The sequence below is a fragment of the Nelumbo lutea genome, chromosome 1 (genome assembly GCF_056320005.1).
Source record: "Nelumbo lutea isolate HS-2025 chromosome 1, American lotus-T2T, whole genome shotgun sequence".
Taxonomy (NCBI): Eukaryota; Viridiplantae; Streptophyta; class Magnoliopsida; order Proteales; family Nelumbonaceae; genus Nelumbo; species Nelumbo lutea.
Window position 1 is genome coordinate 5,097,557 of NC_142684.1, and position 21,255 is coordinate 5,118,811.

A 21,255-nucleotide genomic window follows, 5' to 3' on the forward strand; every position below is an offset into this window, starting at 1 on the left:
AACTCAAGAGTTCTTTTCCAGACAAACAAACCATAAGACTGCCAAGGGAATGTAGAGCAAAAATTTCCTGCCCATTCCAGCTACTTTTCACCCTTGTAGCAAAGCCTGAACAGATTCTGGCAAACAACCCTAGTACGAAATGGCCTTCAAAAAACACCCAGATCTTATATGTGAAGCTAAAGTGAAGGAAAAGGTAGTTGGAAGACTCTTCCTCCACCCTGTACAAGGGGCGGAGAGGGTCCGGTATGTTAGCCCCCTTAATAACATCTATCTGGTAAGACATCTCCCTCAAGCTACTAACCATGTAAAGAACTTGACCTTTGAGGATAAGACAAACCTCCAGATGGTTTTCTAGGGAAAGAGAAAATAACTGTTGTGTCCAAACCCTGATAACAAGATTTAACAGAGTACAAGCCAGATTTATACCATTTCCAACATCTGGTATCTTGAGCTTGGAGATTAATTGATTATATTGATTTCTGCTCCTTGATGTGCCTTCAACATTTAGTAATTAATCAAAACAAAATATTAAAAAGTAAAGAAAAAAGACATGAATCAAAAGAAGATTCAACTTTGTATCAAAATTGAAAATAATATAAAACATACATAATAACATGCATTTGCAACAAATAAAAGTGGACAGTACCAACTTTCTCAGCTGTGCAAAACCTAGTAGGTTCACTTCCAAACATACAGAGTTGTAGTGGATGCATGGAGACTTGTGAAAATCTACTCAAAATTGAAAAGAAGATTCAACTTTGTATCAAAATTGAAAATAATATAAATCATACATAATAACATGCATTTGCAACAAATAAAAGAGGACAGTACCAACTTTCTCAGCTGTGCAAAACCTAGTAGGTTCACTTCCAACCATACAGAGTTGTAGTGGATGCATGGAGACTTGTGAAAATCTTCTCAAAATCCATCTCTTTGCATGAAGAATTGCCATTTCTTCCATCAAAATTTAGTACTTTGGATTCTTTTTTCCCTTCAAATGGTGAAATTGGAATTGGGAAGGTAGGAGCATACCGGTTCAATCAATTTAGATTTTTCTTATCACCTCCCCAACCAACTCATTCCAAAAGTTCACAAACATAGAGACCAACCTAGTACATACACCCCTACCCCATCAAATGAGCTCTCTCCATCTGCTATCCATCTTGCTTCTCTAACTCTGCTTTCATCTGCCAAATCATTCAACTCGATCTTACTGTCTTAGCCACCCAAAGCATCATCAGCAACACCAACACCAACCATATCATCTCCTCTTTTAGTGAATTCAGTGTCATTCTATAGGGCCCTGATAACTTACACTTCTTCCTTGTCTGGAGAAGCCCTCGCTTAACCTGCATTTCATTAGCCTCATCTCACTTTACATCCCAAGTATCTATGTCATTCTGTTCCTCACATCCAAAAACACCCACACAAATCACACTATTCAACTGAAAAAAAAAAAAATCAGAGATGGTTCTGCTATCTTCTTCACCCATTTATCCTTCTCAGAGCACTTCTTTCCTTTTGTCCATTCTCCAGCATAATAAGATCCGCAATCTTGGTGCATTTACTTGTTACTTAAAAAGAGACAGATGAAGTGAAAAAAATGGAGAAATGAAATGAAGGATTCTTCATTTGGGATTTCCAGTGTAATCACGCAAAAATAGATTATAGAGAGCAGAAAGGCATGGAGGTTAGAGAGCGAGAATACATGGATACTTTTATGATGTGAAGGGTCAGTGATGGCTGATATTTCAGCTAAGCAAGGGGTAAATAGGGGTCAATTTTATTTGGGTTCAATTGTTAAATGCAATTTATACTTTTATGATGTGAGGGGTTGCATGTCACGCCCCTCTTCTCAGGATGTTTGTACTAAATGCAGTTTTTGGTTAATAAAATTCATTTACGTATAAAAGAACATGGATACTTTGACGGAGATGAAATATATCAGTTGGTTTTGGTAGAAAACTGAAATAATGGGACTCAAATGAGATGAAAGAGAAGAGCCGGTGTGGACAATGCATTACATGGCAAGAGAAGAGAGGTTAAATGCTAACATTTATAATTTTTTTCAAAACTTCAGAGAAATGAGAAAATTCAAAGGGGGTGAGGGAGAGAAGAGAGGAATTCTGACATGGACCCAAACCTGGGCGTTTCAGTCATATCAATAGGCAATAGCACACCATAGGAAATAAGGGGTGGGACATCATTATTTTGTTTTTTTTTTTTTTTTTTTAAATTTCCCTTGCTATTTTTGGATTTTACGTCTCAAAATCCTCTGATTCAAGCACAACTAAAATATTTGTTATGGACGCACCGCCCGACAGCGTGCTGCGGCGCAGCCATAGGCAGCAGCACGCACCGCAGCACGCACAGCAGCACGCACCGCCTGGCGGTGCGTGGCGGCACAGTCATAGGCAGCAGCATGGACTGCATGGCAGTGGCACGCACCCCACGGCAGCAGCACCGTGAGGCGCACGCACCATCGACAGTAGTAGTAGAGTAGGACCCACACGACAGCTCATCAGTGTGGGCCCCACCTTATCCTACCACAACAGCTCTGCTCGCCATTTGCCAGTTACACTTTCCCTCATGCCTTATCTTATCTGTTCTTAGTAGGAGTTGTGTTATCATTAGAAGTAGGCAATCTGTTTAGAAGTAGGAGTTTGAGTTTGTTAAGGATTCCCCAATCTAGCCGAATCCAACAAGGAATTCCCTTTGTAATCTCCTATTTAAGGAGCAATGAGTGGAAATAAATTCATTCAGTTTTCAACCAAGAAAGGTGTTAGGAGAGTTTGGGTGATCTCTTGGACAAATCACCCACGCGATTGCCACTATAGGGTCTGTACGTAAAGGGAAGGGCAAGGGAAGATAGGAGTCTCTCCCAGTGGACCGACCCGTGACGAGATCCTACGCCTGGGCCCATAACATTCTGGTATCAGAGCCTACCGTCATGGGGAAACAAGAGCCGCTGTCTTCCAAGGTCCACAAACTGGAATACAAACTTGCAGAGACTAGCATGGAGGTTCGTTAGGTCAAGGATGATGTCCAGAAGCTTCGACGCTTATTGGAGACATTCTTAGCCAATAGGGAAAGGAACTCAGAAAGAACTGCCACCAACAACAGCTGAAGGCCGGACTGGGCAGAAATGTCCGGCGAACATCAGATGGCCGCCCCGACTGCCGCTGTTATCCCCAAATACAGTCGGCTAGAATTTCCGTCCTACAACGGCATTGGAGACCCACTAGGATGGTTGTACCGCTACGAATAGTTCTTTCGCAACCAACGCACCAATAACAGAGACAAGGTTAGTCTGGCCGCTTTCCACCTCACAGAAGAGGCACAACTCTGGTTCTACCGTCTAGAGCAGGAAGAACTCGAGCTTAGTTGCGAACAATTTAAATCATATTGCCTCCTCCGGTTTGGACCCCTGCTGACAAGTAACCCGCTGGGAAAACTAATCAACCTCAAGCAAACTAGGACTGTGGCGGATTATCAGCGCTAGTTCCAAACCCTTCTTGCCAGAGCAGCCTCGATACGCCTAGACCAGCAAGTCGACATGTTCATAGCAGGGCTAGTGGAACCCCTAAGAGTGGATGTCGAGATGTAGCACACCACTAATCTAGTCATGGCTATGAACCTTGCACGTGCCTTCGAAAGGAAGATGCAGATCTCCCATGAGGGCTTCAGTATAGGACGACCGACATCAACATGGACGCCTTCGAAGACAGCAGGAGTGACTCCCTCTTCGATCACCAGCAGAGAACCAAGGCTGCCTGCGGGCAACCCCTCTAGATCAGTGCCAAGCATAGGAAGTAGCAGGTCTGCACCCCCATTAGGCGGTTGACCCGAGCCGAGATGGCGGAACGGCGCACAAGGGGGCTGTGCTTCAATTGCGATGACCTGTACTCCTCCGGCCACAAGTGTAAGAATTTGTTCTGTCTCCTAGTAGAAGAACCCGAAGAGGAAGAGGACGAACCTGCAACATCAGAACCAGAAATCTCCCTCCATGCCATCACGGGGGTCAAGACTTCCCAAACCATGCAACTGAGAGCATTGATAGCAGAGCAGCCAGCCCGTATTCTGGTGGACTCGGGTAGCACCCACAATTTCATTAGTGAACAGGCGGCCCACAAGTTAGAACTGCCCATGGAAAGAAGACCACAATTACAGGTGGCCGTGGAAAACGGGGAAAGAGTTTACATCCCTGGAATTTGCAAGGACACCAGAATTTAGGTTGAAACAGAGTCCTTCCAAGCAGATTTATTCGTACTATCCTTGGACGAATTTGACATCGTCCTATGAGTTAAATGGCTGATCACGCTTGGACCAATCCTATGGGACTTCACCGCCCTGACCATGACCTTCCACTTGGATGGAAAACCAGTCACATGGCAGGGAACCAGAATAAGAACAAGGGTGCAACTACATACACTCCAAGGTGGGGACTCACGCGCAACAGATATGGAAAGGCTCCTTACAGACTTCTCTGCAGTATTCAAGGAGCCCAAGGGGCTTCCTCCTCCCAGAGCTTGCGACCACCGAATCCCTTTGATAACCGAATCAGATCCCGTAGTTGTTAGGCCCTACCGCTACCCACATCGGTAGAAAGATGAAATAGAAAGGCAGTGCGTAGACATGTTACAGCAAGGGATCATCCGCCCCAGCCGCTCCCCTTTCTCCTCCTCAGTTCTTTTGGTGCCCAAGCAAGACGGGACTTGAAGATTTTGCGTGGATTACAGAGAGCTTAACAGTCGGACGGTCAAGGATAAGTTTCCCATCCCAGTCGTAGATGAGCTGTTAGACGAACTCCATGGAGCGCAGTACTTCTCCAAGCTAGACCTCCGATCAGGATACTTCCAGGTCCGAATGACCCCAGAAGATGTAGAGAAAACGGCCTTCAGAACACACCATGGCCACTTCAAGTTCCTGGTCATGCCCTTCGGTCTTAGCAACATGCCCTCCATATTCCAGGCCCTGATGAACGAGGTGTTTCACTCCCATCTCCGCAGATTTGTCTTGGTATTTTTCGACGACATCCTAGTCTATAGCAAATCGTGGGTAGAGCACGTGCAACATCTGCGGATTGTTCTTGAACTCCTGCAACAACATCAGCTCTTCCTCAAACGGTCAAAATGCTCTGGGGAATGCAGGGTCCTTTACTTAGGACATGTGATTAGTGGTCAAGGGGTCACTGTGGATGACTCCAAGATTTAGACCATCAAAGAATGGCCCAGACCGCAATCTGCCAAGGCCCTCCGCGGTTTCCTAGGGCTGACAGGCTACTACCGCAAGTTCGTTCACAATTACGGACTGCTGGCAGCCCCGCTAACAAGTCTGCTCAAGAAAAACGCCTTCCTCTGGGACGGTACAGCTGAAGCAGCCTTTGTAAAATTAAGAGAAGCCCTCTCCTCCACACCAGTTCTATAGTTGCCAAACTTTGATCTTGAGTTCACAGTGGAGTGTGACGCATCCGACACCGGCATAGGCGCGATACTATAGCAACAAGGGCACCCAATCGCCTTTTTCAGCCGCAAGCTGGCCGACTGCCACCTTAAGTTGCCCGCCTACGAACGAGAACTTATTGGCCTAGCTAAGGCAGTGCAGCACTGGAGGTCGTATCTGTGGGGAAGATCTTTCATAGTCAAGGCGGACCATTATAGCCTCAAATATCTGCTGGAACAACGACTCACCACCTCACCACAACAGCATTGGGTCAGCAAACTCCTTGGATTCGACTTCTGGGTAGACTACAAGGTTGGGGCCTTGAACCGTGCTGCAGATGCCTTGTCCCGTTGAGAAGACGACATGCTACTCCATGCAATCTCACAGTCCCGAGCCTCCCTGCTTGAAGACATTCGGAATGAACTGTCACAGTCACCCGAATGGAACGATCTGCTCAAGAAAATACAGGCGGGAACGACCAACTCAAATTGGAGAATGCATGACGGGTTGGCACTGTACAAGGGCCGAATTTATCTTCCAACCGACTGCCCCTTAATTCCCTCCGTTATCTCTAGCATACAGAACGCCATGCATGAGGGTATCCAGAAAACACTGCACCGCATCCATGCATATTTCCACTGGCAGGGCATGAAGGCTTCGGTACGGGACTTCATCCAAAACTGTTCAACGTGCCAACAACAGAAGTGGGAAAACTTGCACCCAGCAGGCCTTCTCCAACCCCTCGCCCTCCCCACTCAGATCTGGGCAGATATTTCCATGGACTTCATCAAAGGCTTACCCAAGGTGGGAGGGAAATCGATGATATTTGTGGTGGTGGAGCGCTTCTCAAAGTATGCCCACTTCCTTCCCTTATCTCACCCCTACAGCGCGGTTTCAGTGGCCCACGCCTTCTTCGGCCACATCTTCCGATTACATGGGCTACCTGAATCCATTGTAAGTGACAGGGACCCGATCTTTACCAGTGCCTTCTAGAAGGAGCTCTTCCGACTGCAGGGAACAGACCTAGCCTTCTCCTCCGCCTACCATCCACAGACTGACTGCCAAACAGAGGTGGTGAACCGGACAATAGAGATGTACCTCTATTGCCTTGTGGGAGACCAGCCCAGGCGCTGGGTGGAGTGCCTTCCGTGGGCCGAATACTGTTATAACACGTCCTACCACTCCTCCCTTGGCATGACTCCCTTCCGAGTGGTATATGGCCGAGACCCTCCCTGTCTCTTATCTTATGAACCAGGCTCAACACGATTGGAAGAAGTGGATCGCAGCCTCCAAGATCGCGACACCCTCCTGGCCGAAGTCTCCTTGCGCCTACAACAGGTACAGGTGCACATGAAGCACGCCTACGATCAGCACCACTGCAAAGTCACCTTCGAGCCGGGACAGTTCGTTTGGCTGAAGCTCCAACCCTACCGGCAACTCTCTCTCAGGCGTCGAGGCACCCCCAAGCTATCCCCAAAATTTTACGGGCCCTTCAAGGTTCTTAGGTAGATCAGGAAGGTTGCCTATCAACTCGAGCTACCGAAGCACAACAGAATCCATGACATCTTCCATGTGTCCCTCCTGAAGCCTTTTACAGGGACTCCCTCGGATCAAGTGCCTCCCCTACCACCTCTAAAGGATGGCAAACCCATCCTCCAACTTGAGCTCTTGTACGATCACGCATCAATCAGGGTACCTTCGAGGTTCTAGTAGAATGGGACAGACTACCATAAGCTGAGGCCACTTGGATTCCCTGGACCGATCTTCATAGTGCCTACCCAGAACTTGAGCTTGAGGACAAGCTCGTTGTCCAGGAGGGGTGTGATGTTATGGATGCACCGCCCGACAGTGGGCTGCGGCGCAGCCATAGGCACCAGCATGCACCGCAGCACGCACCGCCTGGCGGCGCGCGGCAGCACAGTCATAGGCAGCAGCACGCACCACACGATTGCAACACTAGGCAGCAACACACACCCCACTGTCATGGGGCTAATCGATGAGGCCCCGTGCGGCGCTCGATGGGGTCGAGAAAGCCTACAAATGCAAGTAACAACACACAAAAGGCAACGAGAAGGCACACAAATTAGACAAAAGACAACTTGTATTGCATTAATCTGTGGTAAGCACAAGCACAAGCACACAGTACAGTGTTGAGGGGATCTCGTGCTCAACCTTTACACGCTTATGAGCTCACTCGACTATGTACCTCCCCTCAAAGAGTATGTTAAGCTTTTGGGGGAGTGACATTAAGGAACATCAAAAAGGTGAAAAAGCATACTACAATATTACAATAGTGCCATTGGCAATCTCCCATACAAAAGTACATGCATAGCCCACCCATGACACACACTTGGACACTGGAGTGGCTGTTATAGGCATGATGGATGGCACTTGATGGTGCGGCAGAGAGAACACTTGTTACAGTCTCCCCCACTCAATTCAGTCTTCGTCCTCGAAGACTAGCTTTTACTTGAGGCTCCGATCTACTATTGATGAAGGAAGGTTCTTCAGCTGCTCCACGAAGTTTATCTTTTCCAAGGCCCGGGCATGATGATGGGTGGAAGTCTTCAATGTGTTCTGGATGGCGGGAAAACCTATGGCTAGTCTCTACGGTAAGTCCTTGCCTGGCTGCTTCAAGGTAGGATTTGGTTGCCCTAGCTTGGTGTTTGGAAGGTTTGTGGCCAGGGCTAGGTCAAAATGATATTTTGGATTGTTAGGGTGTTGGTTCCCATTTATTTTTCCCCAAGGTTGACTCACAACGCTACTACTGGATTTAGCATGAGGGATGATGTAAAGGTGGTCCCTAAATGGCTTGGGTCGCACTCGCTCTCCCTGTTGGTTGTGGTAGTAGATGTGGGCTAGGTTTGACACGGCCTTGGGGTTTCTATTGGGTCCATCAGTTGCAGGCGCTTGCGGCTTTTGCTGCGAAGTCGGCTTCCGTTGATGTGGTTGGTGTTGAAGTTGATGCTGATGCCGATGTTGGTGCTGACTTGGGCACTGGCATTGGCTTTGGCGCTGGAAATGGAACTGTCTTGGGGGTGACTTCTTCCTGGTGACGACTTCCCAACCAATTCCAGTGTCGAGGTGAGGTACTTGACAGGGGTTCTTCCTTGTTGGCGTGGCGCTGTCTTCCTGGTTGCTGGTTTCTTGGTACAACTGTAAGGCTGAAAGCTGTTTCCCAAGTATCTGCACGGCTGATGAGACAGGAACCATGCAAGGGGAGTGTTCGTCTAGAATAAGCAAGCTGTTGATGTGTGGCATAAGTGTTGCTTCCGCCTGCTTGAGGAACTCCACTCCAAGAACAACCTAAAAATCATCCAAGGGAACCACAGATAGATTGATGGGTCCTTTCCATGGTCCAACTTGGAGTTCTACTCCACGGGCCATGCCCTCTACTGCTTTGGCCCCAAAATTGACAGCCTTGACCCACCCCGTTTGTTTGGTGGTGGTCAAGCCGAGTCGCTTGGCCTCTGCAAGTGAAATGAAGTTGTGGGTGGCCCCAGTGTCCACCAAGGCTTGGGTCGGCCTCCCGCCGAGGGTGATATCTACATAACTCAGCCCCTTGTGGGCTTTGGTGGGCCGCTTGGATGTGACCTCTTTCTTGACCATGGCGTTGATAAGTTGGAGGGCGCCTACTCTTGGCGCCGTGGTGGGTTTCTCCTCATCGCTCTCTTCACTATCACTGAGTTTGGCGATGAGGGCAGTTATTTTCTTTCAGGTTGGACAGTCACTTGTCCAATGCTTCCCGTTGCAAAGGTAACAAGGCGCAGGAGGAGGTCTCCTAGTGGCTTGGTGGCCCTGATGGCTTGGGCCTCCTTGTGGCTTCTTCCCTTGTTGGTAATTGTAGGGCTTGTCTGCAGGCACTGGCTTCTCCTTTGTAGAGGTTGATTGTTCATCACCCCCACTCAAAGTCGTGGTACGTGGGCTGGATGGTCTTTGCACATCTTCCTTAGGTGTTCTCAGATCAACAAGCTGCTCAGTTACAGCCATGGCAGTGGCGAGGTCCTCAACCCCGCGTCGCTAGAGTTTGAGCTCGACCCATGGCTTGAGACCATCCATAAAATTGAACAGAAGATCCTTGTCTAACATGTTAGTGATCTCCAGCGTCAAGGCCAAAAACTCCTTGACATAGTCATGTAGTGATTCTTGATGTCTGAGATTCTTCATTCTCTGGCGCGCCAGGTACTCAACATTTTCTGGGTAGAACTACCGCTTGATCTCACGCTTGAATCCAACCCAGGTGTCGATAGTGCGGGTTCCACGTTCAATGTCTTGGCAACACCTACGCCACCATAACATTGCGATATCAGTCAAATACATAGCAGCTGTACGTACCTGAGTTTGGTTGTTAATGATGGCAGTGGCGGAGAAATATTGCTCCAATTACCACAAGTTGTCAAGCTCCCTAGCATCCCGAGCACCCGAGTAAGGTGTTGGCTCTCGGATCTTGATGTTCATGGAAGCTAGGGTGGAGGGAGTGCTAGGTGCGTTGGCCACTGCCCTCTTTAGGAGAGTCATCTCATCCAATTGCGCTTGAAATCTGTCTAGCAAGCCATGTAGGTTGCTTTGGGAAGGCCCAGTTCCCGAATTCTGTATGGTGGTGTGCATGTCTTTGAAGGCGCCATTGAAACGTCCTTCTAGTTCCACCACTGCATTCTCAACCGTCTCTAGGTTGAGGTGGAGTTCATCAACCCGATCTCGGGTTTCTCCCACTGTCACCTCACAACGTAGGAGGCGCATGTCCACGATAGCTAGTTGGTCGACTGATTTGTCGTGCTTGCTAACTTTGGTTGTACGGCCCTTTGGGGCATGTGACTTGGTAGGTTCGTCAAGTGGAGCTTCATCAGTGTCGTGGGCTTGAGGCCGCCCATGTGGTGTGTCATCGGCAATGCCACGATTGCTCTTCATTGTGTTGATGTAGGGACGAAGACAAGGTCCAGAGTGTGTGTAGGAGCTCCTGCTTTGATACCAACTATCACGGGGGTAGTTCTACAGCGGAAGAACCCGTGTGGCATCCTGGCCAAGGCAGGCCAGAACAAGCCTTTATAACGCATAGAGGCTAGGAGTTGCCCGATGGGATGGCTCCACCAAAGTCAGTAGCACTGGATCATGACCTCAAGTCCAATGGCCGGGGCACTCTCCTGGCTCAGACCGGTCCATGGGAGGCGCTGCTTACGTGCTAAAGGGGGACAACCATAATGCAAGGCGATAGTGCGCCGATGAGGTGACTTGGCACCGATGTGATGGATCTCCTATATGCCGATGATGACAGGCATCTGTGTGCCATGAAGATAGGCAACCGCTTGGGCCGGAACACACCCGTGCGCTAGAGGCAACGGGATAGCTCACTCAGCTTGGGCAAGGGACTGGTGTGGTGAAGGGACGTGCTTGAGCCAAGCCCGCATGCCAAGCCTCCCTTGAGTATTGGCAGCGCAGTGCCGGTCCAACACTGTCCCCATGAGCAAGTGTGCGCCCATGAGGAACCCTGGTAGCCATGCTAGCCGTTAACCAAGGCCGCCCCGCAAGGGGATGAAGGTTTAGGAGTGCCAAAGTTAGGCACCCAAGGAGGTCGACCACCCCTCCTCAAAGAGTACGTTAAGCTTCTAGTGGTCTGCCTGAAGATGACATCAGTTCTCCCAAAAATCTTTACAGGCAAAAATGACGGGCATGTTCCTAACGTAAGCCTGCCAAGCATAGGCAAGGCTAAGCCTGTGTCAGACCATCACACCACGGCAGCAGCACCGTGAGGCACATGCACCATCGGCAGCAGCAATAGAGCGGGGCCCAAACAACAGCTCATCAGGGTAGGCCCCACCTTATCCTACCACAACAGCTCTACTCGCCATCTGCCAACTACACTTTCCCTCATGCCTTATCCTTATCTTATCTGTTCTTAGTAGGAGTTGTGTTATCATTAGAAGTAGGCAATCTATTTAGAAGTAGGAGTTTGAGTTTGTTAAATATTCAACAGTCTAGCCGAATCCAACAAGGAATTTCCTTTGTAATCTCCTTTTTAAGGAGCTATGAGTGGAAATAAATTCATTCAGTTTTCAACCAAGAAAGGTGTTAGGAGAGTTTGGGTGATCTCTTGGACAAATCACCCACGTGATTGCCACTATAGGGTCTGTACGCAAAGGGAAGGGCAAGGGAGGACAGGAGTCTCTCCCGGTGGACCGACCCGTGACGAGATCCTACGCCCGGGCCCATAACAATATTCCTCAGCTTATGTAGTCTTAGCCCATGTTTCCAGCATGCCAGCTTTATTTGTTAAATTGCAGATCTTTCTTGCTCATTAATAGACCGTCTCTTGTTTGCACTGAAAAAAATAACAAAGTATGATCAATCCCTTGAGTCAATGAGGTGCTTCATTGCAATAGATTAGAAGGAAATAGAGTTGTATTACAGGCATGTTCCAATTTATGGTAAATCAAGCAATTGCAGTTCCATTCCATCCTTTACTGGTTGAATGAAAGGTTCTGATGAGTGATGAATGAGGAAGTCCTGAAAACATAAAGGCAGAAAATCTTGACTCAACTAGCAATGGATTCTCTAAAACAATTTAGAGATGGAAGGAAATTTTAGCTGTCAAGAATTATCAGAAACTGACCTTGATTCTGAAGATAAGGATATCTTGGGAAGTGACATTGGTTTTGAACACAGCAATGATAGTAATGAATTTAGTTCTGATAATGAAGAAAGCAATCCACAAGAAGGCTCTATATCTATTTTAGGTTCACCATCAATGTTTAGACTTAGACGGGACTCATAATTGAAAAGTGCCAACTAATGGGCTATGGAACTTGGAATAGCTGTATTGGGGAGGTTATCTATGTAGTGACACTGTGATTGATGCTGATGTTAGGAACCAAGATGAATGAAGGTGTGACCTTTCCAAATTTGACCTTTCAAGCATAAAGGAGAAGGCTGTGTCCTACCTGAGGTGTAAAGGGGGAGCTAGTGAGTTTCTTTTGTTTTTTTTCCTTTCTATTTTTTTTTTTACACATTGAGTGAATGATAGAGGTATTTTGTTTCACCAATAATCCCCACAAGAACAGGATCCATCTTCAAAATGGTGGAATCTGTTCCGATCTCTCACCACGATTTTCCTTTGTGTGATTTTTGCAATTAACTTGATCATTGAGTGACAGTCATTGCACACTCTTAGGTTCTTCACTATCCTTAGTGTGGTCCTTGGTTTGGTTGATATTAGCCCATAGCATATTGCAAGCCGCTCACTGTGGATTGCCAATGCCCACTCCTTCTCCCCATCCCCTATGTCCTGCAAAACTTCCTCTGTGGCTGGAGAATACCCTTCTGATTTCAAAATTATGTTATACTCCTCTAACTTTTTGTAAACTGCTTCCCTCTGGGGGTGTTTGAAGTCCCCCAAAAGAAACTCATGGATCTCATTATTCACTTCAATTGAGCTGCAACCTGGTTCCTTCTGCATTCCACTCTCTTTCATCTTTGCCCTCACCCGTGCTGCTTCCTCCCATTTCCCAGATGAAGCATAGACATTTGATAGAAGAACATAAGTTCCCGAATCAGCAGTCCCACTTTCAACTAATATTTTTGCAGCCAGCTCTCCTAGTTTCAGGTTTCCATGGATCTTGCAGGCACTAAGCAATGCTCCCCATATAATGTGGTCTGGTGCCACTCTCATTCTTCCAATAAAGTCATAAGCCTCTTCAAGATGGCCAACGCGACCAAGGAGATCCACCATGCATCCATAGTGTTCAATTCGTGGTTCAATTCCATAGTCTCTGGTCATGGAATGGAAGATCTTGAAACCTAGGTCAACCAAACCCCCGTGACTACAGGCATTCAGAACACCAACAAAGGTAATGTAGGTTGGTCTCAACCCTTGCTTCACCATCTCCTGAAAGAGCTCAATAGCTTCACTGCTCCTCCCATGCATGGCAAGTCCTACAATCATCGAATTATATGTCACAACATCTTTTTCAATCATCTCCACAAACAGTTTTTGAGCTTCATCTAAACTACCACATCTTGAATACATGCTTATGAGAGCTGACCTCACAAACTGATTCAGCTTGATGTTATACTTGCCCACATAAGAATGAATCCATTTTCCAAGTTCTAGCGCTCCCAATTGTGAACAAGCAGATAGAACACACACAATAGTAACTTCATTAGGTCTCACACCATCCCTCTGCATTTCCCTAAAAAGCTCCAAGGCTTTGTTCATCTCTCCATTTCTAACAAATCCATCAATCATTGCTGTCCAGCAGACCGTGTCTTTGACTGGAACCTGATCAAAAAGTGCATATGCATCATTGATCAAACCATGATTGATGTAACAAGATATCATTACAGTTGAAGCAACAACATCTCCCTCAGGCATTTCATCAAAGACTTGTCGTGCATCCCTGAATTCCCCACATTTGCCATAAAATTCCATCAATTTCATCCGAACAAGTCTATTGGAATTGAGCTGCAACTTTAAGACCCGGCCGTGAACTTCCCGCCCCTCCTTCAAGGCCAATTTGTATCCACAAGCTTTCAGAATGGACGTGATTGCATATGGATCAGGTTCGACGAATTCACCCACCATTCTAGAGTATGCCCGAATTCCATCAAGATAAGCACCAGTTGAAACATATCCATCAATAAGAGCAGTGAACAGATACACATTAGGGTCTTCAATCTGGTTAAAAACTTTGGTAGCATAATCCATGGAATTGTGGTTGAAGCAAAGACGAATCATCTCAAACAGTACAAAAGGGTCTTGCTCGTGGCCGTTTCTGATTATTCTAGCATGTAAAGGGTGGACTTCGCTGATATTTCTGCGCTTCTGCAACTGGGTGATGATTCCATATCGATCATCGGAGTTTCTTCTATTTGAATTTGAATATGGCAGGAAGGGAGATGTGCTAGCAGCGACCAGGGTGAAGGAACCCATTGGCCAATCTGTTGTCTTGTGTAGTCTTTCTCGTGCGTGCGGGGGTATATCGACGACTTGCGCTCAAGCGAGGACGGATTTACTGCTTTGGACCACTCGTTTTTCTACATGTTAGTCGAACAACGGTTTAACCCGCTTTTCCTATTTTTCTATTTAGATCTAAAACTCTGAAAATAAAAAACCCGTTCGTGGGCCTTCCCACCAGACAGGACCCACACCCCTATATTGCGAGCAAGGTCACATCAGCGCCTTACAGCGCTTGTACGGAAGATGTTTACAATGCGAGTCTGATGTGTCCTCACACAGCGGGGAAAACCTTAGCCTTGGGGGCCAACATATAGGCTATTGAGATAGAGTTTCTAAAAATGCCACGTTACTATGGGAATGGATAAATTATTAATTATATCTTAATTTATTTTGACTAAATACCAAAGCATGGGTGTGAATAGGTGAATTGCTTAGAACCCACCCACCCTAGAAACTGTCTCCACTTGAACCCCAACAGCCAAAGTTAACCCTGTGTGCCTCACATTGACCTCTTGGCCATACATCAGAAACATTTCTTGTGCTGTGTTTATTATTCATGGGGAGATGTTTCCAATATAGGGTGGGATGTGGCTGTGAGGTCAATGTGAGGCATGCTCTGTGAGATATGCGGTGCCTCTTGTGGGGAATTGGGGTCTGTTCCTTGTAGTGCTCTCCTCACATTGACCTTATAGTCACAACCACATCCCACCGTGTATTAGGAATATTCTCCCCGTGATAATAAATACAAGTATGAGAGGTGTTCCCAATGTGCAGTCAAAACATGTTGTGAGGAGCAGATCCGGACCCCTTATGGGGTGTTGATGCGATCTCCCTATATACCATGCCAGCCTAAAAGACCTTTTAGCCTTTGAATGATTGAATCTTCAATACAATTAATATTTGTTTTGGGAAATTTATGGCCTAATCTAGAAACCTTGAGGAATTTTTATTGGTTTTCTAAATGTATATTCTAAATTCTGAATTCTAAGGCAACGTTTGGTTTTGTGGGCATTTATTGAAAAAAACACTGTCACAGCCACACATAGGTGTTGGCGCTTATTGTGTATGAAAGCACTATTTGGTTTCAACATTTATCAAATAAACACTAAAAAATGAAAACACTTTGGTTTATGTGCATGGGGGAACTTCAAATTCTTGTTTCCCCAAATGCTTGGGCATTTTAGGTGATGTTTTGTTCCATGGGTGTTTATTGAAAAAATGCCACCACATCAATTCCACATAGGCATTGGCGTCTATTGCATATCAAACCACTGCTTGGTTTCACCATTTATCAAATAAATACAAAAAATCGAAACACTTTGATTTTTATGCATGGGGTATTTGGGGAAGCATTAAATTCTCGTTTTCCCTAATGCTCCATCATTTTTTTTGAAAGGAAATGCTTATGTGGCACACTTTTATGGGTGTTAATTTGACGTGAAAAGCAAAATAGTTTAAAGTAAAGCCCAACCAAACAACAAAAGCAAGAAACATTTAAAGAAATGTTATACAAATAATTGTTTAAAGTAATAAATGGTCTATTTATAAACGCTCACGGAATCAAACATATACAATTTGAAACAAAATGCTTATGTGGTGCACTTTAAGCTGAGGTGGAAAGTAATTTTATGGGGTGTTACTTGAAACCCTCATAAAACATCCAACCAAACAACAAAAGCAATAAACATTTAAAGTAATGTTTTTCAAATAAAAATTTATTTGAGAGTCAACCCGTCAATAAATGCCCATGGAACCAAACACATAATAAATGTACTATTCCAAATTCGTTGAAAGCATTCCAAAAGAACTAATTCTCTTAAAGCATGCCAATGGTAGTTTGCAAAAAGGTCTAGAATGAAGGACTAAGGATATATCTGTTTACAGAACAAATCTGAACCAATACAAATTTTACACTTGGTTTAATTTTGCATTCCTTTATTTATAATTATGATTTTCACTCTCATCTGGTGCAAAACTTGTACCTTTTGTCTTATTTACACTCATTGATTGTGCAAATTTTGCATCTCAAAAATTGATGCAAAATTTGCACCACTTTTCTCCTATCTCAATACTGTCTACTTATACTCCCACCATGCATTTACACCAATACAAATGAAATTTCCACTATAGACCAACTAAGCCTAAAAGTTCACATGCATTATACTTGACATGAAGAAAGAAAATATTGACATGAGACATCTAAAGTATGGAATTTGCTGCATCAAAATTTCATTAGGCTGTGTTTGGTTGCAAACTTGCAATGCAAATAAATTTGCATTGATGCAAAACTATGGCAGTGCAAATGATTTAAGTGTAAATTCTGACCTATTTTTGTTTCAAATTTTAGCATATTTTGTTTGATTGCAGTGTAAATGAACTAAATTAAAACATAAATCAGAATAAAATAAAATCCAAAACAAAATTTGCATTTTTTTTTCATTTGCACTCCCATACATTTATACTAATGCAGATAAAATTGCACTGCAACCAAACACAGCCTTATATTAAAAAAGATCCTCTATTTACACCTTGTGCTACAAAAAAGAAGGTCACAACACTTTCATAGATCTGCAAACAAGCGATAGAATTTGGCATCCAGAGTTATTTGTCGAACTGCTGAAATTGTTCCCAGCAACCCCAATATGGAGAAGATCACAGAAATGAATGCATTTAACCAAAAGATTGCATTTCTTTTGGATGGTTTAAAAGTCAGATTATAGAAGATCATTGGCAAGACAAAGTCTAAAGGAATGAGACCATATGCTCCAACCAAAGCACTGAGATCTCCATAGAATGGAAACATTGCAGCAACAGTAGCAGCCATGATCACCAACAATGACCGAGAGATTAACCTTGGTATGACATTGCGGATAGAGAATTGATTGCTCTTAGGATCAGATAGCTTCTGCTCAAGCACCTCATTAATTGGTTGCAGGCAAACCTACATCAATCAATACAAATGGCTAAAAAATGAGCTCATATTAGTTTATCTTATTGGTGTTTACTGTTTAATAGGGGTGCAACTTGGGCAAGCCCAAACAGATCCAGCCCACAATTTTAGACGGGCTGGATTTGGATCCGGTCCCCAGGCTGGGCCTGGGCCGAAGACTTAATGCTTTTTTAGTTTTCGAGATAGGCCCAGGCCTAGCGCTTAGGTAGCTTGTACCTAGCCTGAGTCTAGTGAGATTATATCATGCATATATACATATTTATATATTTATAAATACATACATGCATATATAAATACATGTCAAAATTCATAGAATTGGGCCTGAGTTGATCATAGACTTGACTTGCACCCTAAGGCTATGTTTGGTTTGAAAGTAAAAGTTGGAAAAGGAAGGGAAATGCAGGGAAGCCTATACAAGATTTGTAAAAGTTTCCCTTCCTTTCCTTTTCTTTCCTTTCTCTACGTTTTCCTTCAAACCAAACATAGCCTAAGCGTTTAGTAACAAATTATGAGGACACGATCTACTATCGCCTTTTGATTACCAAGCAAACAGCTGATACTTGTAGGAGAGTGAAGGTATTTGTCATCAAAATCGTCCACTTTGGTACCAAAGGGTTGCCATTGATCATGAAGTTTGCCAAAATGGTTTCCTGTGCTCTGTTTCCAAATGCCCAATATCCCGATATGGCAACACTAAAGAAGGTGGTTACTACCACTGCATAACAAACACATAGGCCCTTGAACATCTTCCCCTTAATTGGCGGTGCTATAGTTGCCTGAAAAGAAAGGTGAGTAAAATGTATATGTAAGTCATGACAGAAAATTTTTAAACACTATCGAATGGTTTAAGAAAGCCTGCATTATATCAGCTCGGATCTACTCCCCACAGAAACGATACCCACGAGACGTTACAGCTGCATGAACATCGAAAACATTTCCCCTTGAATGAAAATTGAGATACTCCCGATGTGTAGTGTTTTGTGGGTAGATGGCATTCTGAGTCATATTTAGGTGTGTAACTTGGGTCGAATTGGGTTGAGAATTTGTTAAATTTTCAATAGATCCAAACGCTAAAATCAGATAACCCAATTTGTAACCTTACCTGTATTTCAGGAATGACCCCGTTCCCATATGATGTAGCAATGATGGAAATGGCATTAAGAACACCAAAAACCTGATTTATTCCATGGCCATTTACAGAATAATCCTTGGGCATTTTCATAGATTTTCCTGAGACAAAACAACCCGTGGATAAGTTTGCTTGATTTAATTTCCTAAATACAAAATTGTCCTAGTTATTTGATTAATTAATTCACTGATCGTATAAGTTATCCTTACCTATGCAAATGGAACCTATAGTCACAGACATGCTGTAGGCAAGACAAAGAATTAGTGAAGCAAGATTGATATGTCGTAGGGAGTGGAATGATGGTATTTGAGCCAAAATCAGTATTAAAACTGAGAAGATAGCTATGCATTCATAAAGTTTCATCCCTCCACTTGGATTGGCGAGCAAATAAATGAACTGCAAAAAAGACCCAAATATATTTGAAGTTATTAGGGTTTAATATATTTGATACCACCCTTACAAAAGATGTAGTTTGTCCAAGTCATCAACCTAGAGTTCTCACTAAGGCTCAGTTTGGAAGAGTATAAATACAAATATGCATATTGCCAAACAAGTTTTAGAAATATAATTAAAATACATGTTTTTGCATAGGACATATTTGTATTTGTACTCTTTCCAAACTGAGCCTAAACTTGCGATCAGAATAAAATTATAAACTCATTTCTCTTTCTTTTTCTTTTAAATAGATGCATATTTTACAGTGGATTGCTAAATAACGTTCGGTAGATGTGATGAAAAGGAAAATGAAATGATCTCTGGTTGCGCCTGATTTTCAAATATGCAATAAATAAGGTTGCATTTGAATAAGTTTCAAAATTTGTACTTCCTTTTAGGCTTTGTTCTTGGGGACGTAAGAGTGTTATGGCTTTATATTATCATGTTTGCTTTCAAAAGCACAAAGCTCCCATTTTAGGCTTTGTGCTTTAGGGGTTAAAAGTGTTTTGGCTTTACATTCTCATGCAATTAATGTTTACCAAACGCTCCCCACTCTTTTTGGCTCAATTTTGTTTCCTACAACTAGCCCAAAGCTCAAAAGCAAAAATTTGTCCAGACAGAGGAGTTCGGATCTAGTCCAAACAAGGGTCTCAATAACTATTGCATGCAGCCATGCATAAGGAACATCTCCCTTGTTCTTGATAGAGAGATGTACACCTGCAATGGCCGTTGGGACGTTGTGTGTTGGGACCAGATCCGAACCCAAAGAGAGCCCAATTAATTAGCTTTAAGTTCATCATAAAATGTTTTTCGGCTGTGAAACATGTAAATGTGAAATCAAGGAAAGAAAATTACTAACTTTAAGGCTCTGACCCCCAACAAGACTGGAACCAATTACTCCACCATAGCATAGTGAGAACTGAAGCGGGCCCACATAATAACGGCCCCACCTGGGTCCTGGCAATATTAAACCATTCCATACACTTGGTCAGTAAAGATCCTAACTAGTCTATATCATAAAGTGATTGATGGAAGGGGTAGCATTTCACTGCCAGAAGTAGTAGTGATTGATGCAGGATCAATTCTCAATCATATTTCTTATAACCCCAAGCCCAGAAAACTCCTTATAATTGAATTTGCATGTTCATACACGAGGCTCTTAAACAAGGACAGGTTACCAATGAACCAAGTTATATAGCTCAAAGAATTAATTTTAGCCACTGTGATATACTTTAATGCACCAAACTCAATAACAGTGTGAAATGTGTTGGATGATTATAAGGCAAGGATGATATTAGTTAGAAACTTCACATCAAATGTGTGATTAAGTAGTACTTTACCTAATATATCTCTGGCCATGTCTCTGAAACGAAGCTGCCGCTGTCCAAGTTGTTCATGGTGTTCGAGCACTAGGGAGAGCAGATTGTAGGAATAGAATGTGACTAGAGCTCCTATAGTCAGGCAAAGCACTCCGGCAACCCAACCCAGCAAAGCGAATGCAAATGGTAAACTCAGAAGCACCGGAGCTACAATCGAAGTTGTTAGATGATATCCACAGTGCACCCATGATCCTGCAATTTTAAACACAAACATGTAGACCCCCCTTCAGTCTTCCATGAACTTCCTCTCTCTCCTTCTCTCTCTCTCTATGGAACAGTTATGATTCAAGAGGACAGTAAGTAAAAAAAAGCTAAAAATCAGTATAGAAATGAAAAGGTGAAGATAAGTCCACCTCTGGATTTGAGAACAAAGAGAGCTCCAGCGTCAAGATCCTTATGAAGATGAAGTTGGGCCATGGAAGAAGAATGGTTCAATCCGGCTTCCATCAAATTTGGAAGTGGAAGAACAGTACTCATCTTTCTCTCCACAGATTGAAACTCGTAAAGGTATATGAGACACAAACACACAGAAGAGAAAGAAAAGGAATTTCACTTATAAGAGTAAGCATGGTCAATGGTCCAGAGCTTCCACATTCATCAAATACCCACTTAACACCAAAAGTCATTCTAGAAGCTCATATTCAACTCCAAGTCATACCCGCCAGGCTTGACATTTTTAGGAATCCATTCTGGCCCAAACGCACTCTCCCAATTGACTATACATGTGCTTATATTATATTATTTTCTTCTTTAGTTAATGTTTTGTGTGGTGGTTATAGTTACATTACATCTTAATTCCACAACAAAATAATCGATAAGCCCCAAAAAGGAGATTCCCACCACGACTCGTTGACAGTCCATGAAGCCTTGCTGAAGACTGAACCACTGGCCGAACCAGATCAACCGGATCTGGACCTGATTCTGATCCAAAACAGGTTGAGTTTATCGGAGGTCTGACTGGATTATTGAA

General features: G+C 44.1%; 2 protein-coding genes across 3 annotated transcripts; both read right to left on the reverse strand.

The window, feature by feature from the left end:
* Nucleotides 1-757: 757 nt before the first annotated feature.
* OTP80 (Tetratricopeptide repeat (TPR)-like superfamily protein) lies at nucleotides 758-14,463 on the reverse strand. 2 transcript variants are annotated; one of them, XM_088965376.1, is made up of 3 exons: nucleotides 12,050-14,463; nucleotides 11,846-11,943; nucleotides 758-11,758 (listed from the first exon to the last, which is right to left on the reverse strand). In XM_088965376.1, the coding sequence occupies exon 1, from the start codon at nucleotides 14,363-14,365 to the stop codon at nucleotides 12,473-12,475; it is 1,893 nt and encodes a 630-aa protein (XP_088821502.1). In that variant the 5' UTR covers nucleotides 14,366-14,463; the 3' UTR covers nucleotides 758-11,758; nucleotides 11,846-11,943; nucleotides 12,050-12,472. The 2 variants fall into 2 exon arrangements, with proteins under 2 accessions (XP_088821502.1, XP_088821501.1); XM_088965375.1 differs by having other exon boundaries at nucleotides 11,846-14,463.
* A 2,405-nt stretch (nucleotides 14,464-16,868) lies between these two features.
* LOC148873286 (GABA transporter 1-like) lies at nucleotides 16,869-20,788 on the reverse strand. The gene is made up of 7 exons (XM_088965882.1): nucleotides 20,639-20,788; nucleotides 20,247-20,477; nucleotides 19,766-19,863; nucleotides 18,681-18,867; nucleotides 18,445-18,572; nucleotides 17,885-18,118; nucleotides 16,869-17,333 (listed from the first exon to the last, which is right to left on the reverse strand). The coding sequence occupies exons 1-7, from the start codon at nucleotides 20,760-20,762 to the stop codon at nucleotides 16,953-16,955; spliced, it is 1,383 nt and encodes a 460-aa protein (XP_088822008.1). The 5' UTR covers nucleotides 20,763-20,788; the 3' UTR covers nucleotides 16,869-16,952.
* Between the last annotated feature and the right edge of the window lie 467 nt (nucleotides 20,789-21,255).

Bases quoted from the DNA above. Each gene is read 5' to 3' on its own strand.
- OTP80 (XM_088965376.1), bottom strand. From the start codon at position 14,365: ATGGGTTCCTTCACCCTGGTCGCTGCTAGCACATCTCCCTTCCTGCCA.
- LOC148873286 (XM_088965882.1), bottom strand. From the start codon at position 20,762: ATGAGTACTGTTCTTCCACTTCCAAATTTGATGGAAGCCGGATTGAAC. The intron at 18,573-18,680 runs GTAAGGATAACT...GTTTTGTCTCAG, and splicing joins TATAGGTTCCATTTGCATAG to GAAAATCTATGAAAATGCCC. The intron at 17,334-17,884 runs GTAATCAAAAGG...TGATTGATGTAG, and splicing joins AAGTATCAGCTGTTTGCTTG to GTTTGCCTGCAACCAATTAA.